This window comes from Lontra canadensis, unplaced genomic scaffold (assembly GCF_010015895.1).
Source record: "Lontra canadensis isolate GAN:19392208 unplaced genomic scaffold, GSC_riverotter_1.0 scaffold37, whole genome shotgun sequence".
Taxonomy (NCBI): domain Eukaryota; kingdom Metazoa; phylum Chordata; class Mammalia; order Carnivora; family Mustelidae; genus Lontra; species Lontra canadensis.
Window position 1 is genome coordinate 15,493,995 of NW_022631031.1, and position 6,000 is coordinate 15,499,994.

The following is a 6,000-nucleotide window of genomic DNA, read 5'->3' on the forward strand; positions in this document are numbered from 1 at the left end:
ACACTGCTGCTGTGGTCACAACCTCTCTGAGGGCAGAGGGAAAGCGCCTGTCAGGTATTTATTTATTATTTGTTTGTTTGTTTGTTTGTTTTCAGGTCAGAGCTTTAAACATGTGCCTGCGTTTTGGCCTAGAAATTCAATTTCTAGGAATTTATCATAAGGAAATTACTGAGAAAATTTTTACATCAGAAATTTTACACAAAAATTTTTACCATCAGAAAGCTGGATGCTGGGGCGCCTGGGTGGCTCAGTGGGTTAAGCCTCTGCCTTTGGCTCAGGTCATGATCCCGGGGTCCTGGGATCGAGCCCCGCATCGGGCTCTCTGCTCAGCGGGGAGCCTGCTTCCTCTTCTCTCTCTGCCTGCCTCTCTGCCTACCTGCGATCTCTATATGTCAAATAAATAAATAAAATCTTAAAAAAAAAAAGAAAAAAGAAAGCTGGATGCGGCTTTAATAACAGCTTCAATATTGGGAGTGTCCGAAATGTCCAACGAACGGTAGGAACTGGCTACGTAGTAGAGGACATATCAAGTCAACATTTTGCAGTCAGGCAAAATGATGCCATTGACATTGTCTCTATTAACTCGCAAAACTGCTAGTGTTCAATGGAAAGAGCAGGTTATAAAACAGTGTCAAGATATGATCTAGGTGAAAGCATGTGCATATGGAGAAGAGATAGGAAAGCACATGGAAACATTGTAGCAAGTGGTAAATGAGTGGGTGGGATGGTGACTATTTCCACATTTCTTTTTGGCTTATACCTATTATGATTGTCCTGTAATGAAAACTATTTTTATAATACAAAGATAATAAAAGGAAACATCACAGGAGAAAGAGGTTCTACTTTGCTTAAGGAGGAATTATGATGGACCTATATTCGTTTGTGAGAGTGCTCATAATGAAATTCCACAAACTGAGCAGTTTAATCAAGAGCAAAGTATCTTCCCACAGTTCTGGAGGTTGGAGGTCTGAACCCAAAGTGTTGATGGTGTTGGTTCCCTCTCAGGGCGGTGAGGGAGACTCTGTTCCAGGCCTCTCCATAGTGTCTGGCAGTTTGCTGGTGATCTTTGATGTCCTTTGGCTGTGGTTGTATCATTGCAATCTCTTGCCTCCATGTGCTATTCTCCCTGTGTGTGTGTGTCCACACCCAGAGTTCCCCTTCTTATACGGACATTGGTCATATTGGATTTGGGCCTACCCTGTTCCAGTAGGACTTCATCTCCCTGAAAACTGCAATGACCCTATTTTCAAATAAGGCCACAATTTGAAGGTATTGGGGGTCAGAACTTCAATATATAGATTTTTGGGGGGAGGGGTACAATTCAACCAGTAATGGTATCCCAGTGAGAGAGCCACACATCTACCCAACTGGAAAGAGCGCTTGCCTGCCACTTAGGCGTCTGTCAGCCTGCTGTACGGCTTGAGCAGGGGCCCGGACGAGTGGGGTCCAGCACTGACATCCCTGCTTGATTCTCCTGTAAACCTGAAACTCCTCTAAAGGAATTACCTTATTACCTTAAAAATTAAAATCAGAAACTATAATACGAATAATGACGTTTACAAGGGATCACACACTTAGCTACCCCAAAGGGGCCCTTGGCAGACAAACGTTTGGGAAACGGCAAGGGTTAGTTAGCCCTTTCTCAAAGGCAGTTGAGAAGACACAGATGACCAAAGTGTGACCCAGCAGGATGTGGAGGATTCAAACAGCCCCAGCCGCTCACACCTATCTCAGACTCAACAAAGCCCTTCTAATGGAGCTTTAAAGTGGTGCCGTGTGGGGGAGGGGAAGAAGAACCAAATTCTTATTCGAAGAAATAACAGTTTGGAACGTGCACAAGAGTGTCAACAAGTTATGTAGATCTTATCAGCATCGCATTTTTGGTGCCTCCCAGCTATCCAGCGAGGCTCCGCCAGCCTGTCAACACCCTTCAGCGTCCCACGCATGACGGGCGAATCAACACCTCGGGAGGCTCTGCTGTGGCCAGGCCTGCCTCCCCGGGGCCCCGAGGAGCACACATTTTCTCCCTCCTCGCAGAATACCATCCTGCCACCCCCTCGGTGTGCATGAGTGTCTTGGGTCCACTTCTCTTCTCACCTCCCGTGACTTGGTGAAATATAAAATGGAACAAGACCTTCATGCTAACTTTGGGAAGAGTACCTCGGCTGGGGAATTCTGATGGGCTCACCTCGGAAGGGTAGTTTCGGTAATGTGAGGAGAAATTATGCAAAGTCGTTGTCAGACTGCAAGAGGCTTAAACTAGGTGTTTTTACATTTGCAGATAAAAACTCTGTGACTTAACAAAATCACGGATGAGGGACAGGGCATGAGACTTTGGGGGTTCCTCTCCCCACCTCCTCCCTCTACAGACGTAAAACCTTCCTGGTATATACATTGCTCCATGATAATATAGCCTTTCAGATGTAACTTTGCTAAATGATGCAAAAAAGTATTTTTTTAGACCAATGAAAACGATAGTCTTAAGTATACATCCCGGCTCTCTTTTACACTTACCTGTTTATTAACGTTGAAGTCAGTGAATGGATCTCCTTGTTTGTGTGTTTGTTTTCATTTCTAGGCAGCTTTAAGTGCCTTGAAACAGTTTTCTGAACAAGGACTGGATCCAATGGAAGGGGCAATGAATATTGAAAAAGGTTCTCTTGAAAAGTGAGTAACTCTTCTGCTGTATTCTTACATTTCTAATTTTGTAACTGTACAGAAAAATGAGATATCGATGACACTAAGGTTAAAAGAACCCCTCAGGACAATGATATCTGTATCTTACAAAGTTATTCATAACACAATTAAATGTAAATAAATGAGAAACTGTAGCATATAGGGTCATTTTCCTTTCCCATAAGATGTCCGTGAAAGTTTTAATCTACTAACTGAGTATTATTTCTGCATTTTAATGCCTTTGTTGGAAAAATTTATGTGAGTTTTGCTGACTACAGAGACTTGCACAACTCTTAAAACATCAGTTTGGCTTCATACCTCTGAGCTTTCTTCTATCTAAACCACTTTCCAAGATTAAGATTTTCACACACACTCCTGCTAAGCCGTGGGCATAAGAGAGAGGAAAGAAAAAGCAGCCCAGACGAGGGGTTTCCTCCCCTTGACCGCATTTTGTTTCTCGTAGTGTTGTAGAGACACAAGCAGACATTGCCACCCAAGCGTGGCTCCCAAGGGCTGCAGGGCAAGAAGGCAGCTAGAGCGATTATTTCTGAATCCAGCTCATAGCCTTTTTATGATACTGAACATCGGGCCTTACCTGAGAGCCTGAAGTTTAGGTCTTTCTCAGAGGCCCAATTACACTAGAGAATCAGAAACCAATTGCATTACTGTAGTAGAATCCGAACTCTTTCCAAACCATTAATAATTGCAAGTGAGATTTCCAAACACACAGAAGAGGAAATAACATTTTTGAGAATGGAAAAAAAAAAAAAATAGATAACCCAGGAAGTAAAAACAAGATATATTGATCCTCCTAGTTAACAACCAACAGCGCTTGGTCGTTGGTCGTTAATATGTAAACGGGGAGAGCGTGAGAAGAACACATTTGGTAAACAGACCTGGCATTTTAAGTTGTCTATAGATTGGCAACCATTTATAAGCTAATTTAATCAAAAACATTTCCACATGATCTCATCAGTAGACTATCTGAACATAAATATTGTTGTTTCACTTTAAAATGTCACTTTTGTGGTGACCTTTGAATCCTGTGTGCCATCTGCTAATAAACATGTCTGAAGACGTGCAACCCTGGGCCTTCAGCTCTTGTTAATGTATTAATCTTCCAGACAAGCCCAGCATCTGGGAGAGAAAGCGGACAATAACCAGACACACCCGGGCTCCATCGCTCAGGACTGCAAGAAATCAAAGTCGGTCATCTAGCAGCTCCCAGGACCGCGGCTGCCACCACATCCTTATAAACCTGTCAGCACGCATGAGGGTGTCTGTGTTCAAGGAAATGAATGACTAATACCATTATTTGAGTCTTATGTGAAGACAACACTATTCTAACACAAGCGATAATACGCATAGTACTGTTTACTCAACCGGGGGGAAAATAAAACTTTGAGCATCTCCCTTGGAACCTGAGATCAGATCATAACTCATTTGCCCAGAGGCAGCAGAAATCTGATCCTGCTACTGGAGCTTAAAATAACAATTAATGAGAAGTGTTAGAAACAGAGGTAAAAATTTTAAAGGATTAATAGGGAAATTGGGTTTGGTTCTGTTGTTAGGATTGCTTTTTGTCGTGGCGCTTGTGTTCAGTTCTATTCTCTCTCTCTCTCTATCTCTCTTGTTTTTAAATAATGCTTGATGATTCAGAGATTAACCCATGACGTGCTGTGGAATGTGATGGTCGTTGTCTTCATATAGAGTCACACGGTTCCTCTTTTTCTGCCGATATTTGTAATCTTCATCCTGTATCCATAGGAATAACTTTTAAGGCGCACACCTCAGAGATGTATGCAAGCAAACGAGGTTGGAATCGGGTCCGATATTTTATTTAAAATATGAAATAATGTTAGGAACAACTAGTTTCAGTATACTTGAGGAATTCAACAAAAACAACCAGTTGTGGGTCTGGAGCTCCATCAGTCCTATAGCCACTGAGGAGGCGTCTGGCCTCCACAAACCATTTCTCTGGGTTCCACGTTCTGCTGTGGAAATCGCACCCACCCTCATCCGTGTGTCGTAGCCACTCACTGTTTTGCATCGAGCGCGTTCTTAACCGCCTCTGGACTTGGGACAGTGAGTGGGATCAAACTAAATCATGTACATGGCGGGGAAGGGACAGCCTGTCGGAGGAGCCGTCACCGTCTTGCCAGCTTGTAGCCAGCCACGCTCTGGACCAGCATGTTGGAATCCGGCGTGTAGCGAATGCAGTAAACATTTGGTCGGTTTCTGTGTGAAGTGTTGTCATTGTTGTTCTTTCGTTCCCTGGCTCTCCTCTCTTAACTCTCACCTCAGCGAGCCCCGTCCCGAAGGCCGCCACCCAGCCTTGTCAGCCCATGATGGGGGGAGGGGGGAGGGGGGCGGCGCCCTGGTGGCCTCAGCCGGCGTCCGGGCGCCTCGCGCCACCGTGGGGCCGCCTCCCGGGTGACTCGGAGCCGGCTTCCCAACCGGCCCACGTCACCTCATTGTTCAGCCTTTCTCCGTATTGATTCGCCCACGTTGTGCAATGAGAAAACACTCGATGGCCTCACGGCTGGTCCCAACATGACAAGAGAAATATAATTATGTAAGATTTCATAAGCAAAACCACCACAAATCATGATCGGGCTGACTCACACGCGACTGGAGAATAAACAAACAGCAACATAAGGAAATAACTCGAGGGTTGTTTTTAATGATTCCCATGTGGGGAAGTCCACCAGTATTGGGAGGGCTGGGTGCCCTTGGAGGAAATGGGTCTTGTTACATAAAGCTGGGTCCTTGTGGAAATAACAGCGCGTTTGTAAAGTTGGGGGGGTCACAATAAGCCAAGCTGAGCAACACGTCCTACTGCCTAGCACCAGGGTGCAGAAGGCCCTGGATCCTTCCCTTAGGAGGGACGGGCCGTCTCTTCGGCTCTTCCTTTCACCTGAGGCTTAGGCCCTCAGCTGGGTTGATCGGGGAGGGCAGGGGGACGGGCCTGGACACAGCACTCCTTCAGGCCGGGTCTTCAAAGTGGATCTTCAGTTTACCAAACACAGTAAACAGGGACTACCTCCTGCAGCCCATGGTCAAGAACAACACCAAGGGCCCAAGGCTGTCAGGGTTGTTGGAGAGTGGTGAGCCCAGGGAACAAAGCTCATGGGTTCTCACCACCCAAATACCGGAAACCTTAAACAGTCACCCTCAGAGCTGAGGTATCCCTAACACACCAGGGTGGTGGTGGGCATGGTGGGGTGTGGGTGGGGTGCAAATTTGCAGAGGACCTCAACGTTAATGGGGGTGGGGTAATGATCTAAAAATTTCATCCCATCTACCTGTTTGAAGAGCCTGGGC

General features: G+C 45.5%; 1 protein-coding gene across 6 annotated transcripts in view; it reads left to right on the forward strand.

Annotated features, from left to right (window-relative positions):
• The window catches only part of STAU2 (staufen double-stranded RNA binding protein 2), a 318,840-nt gene extending 313,917 nt beyond the window's left edge, over positions 1-4,923 (forward strand). For all 6 annotated transcript variants that reach the window (XM_032869185.1, XM_032869184.1, XM_032869189.1 and 3 more), the window contains 2 exons: positions 2,579-2,667; positions 3,801-4,923. In XM_032869185.1, the coding sequence (XP_032725076.1) occupies positions 2,579-2,667; positions 3,801-3,894 (183 nt within the window). In that variant the 3' untranslated portion in view covers positions 3,895-4,923. The remainder of the gene's footprint in view (positions 1-2,578; positions 2,668-3,800) is intronic.
• The last annotated feature ends 1,077 nt before the right edge of the window (positions 4,924-6,000 follow it).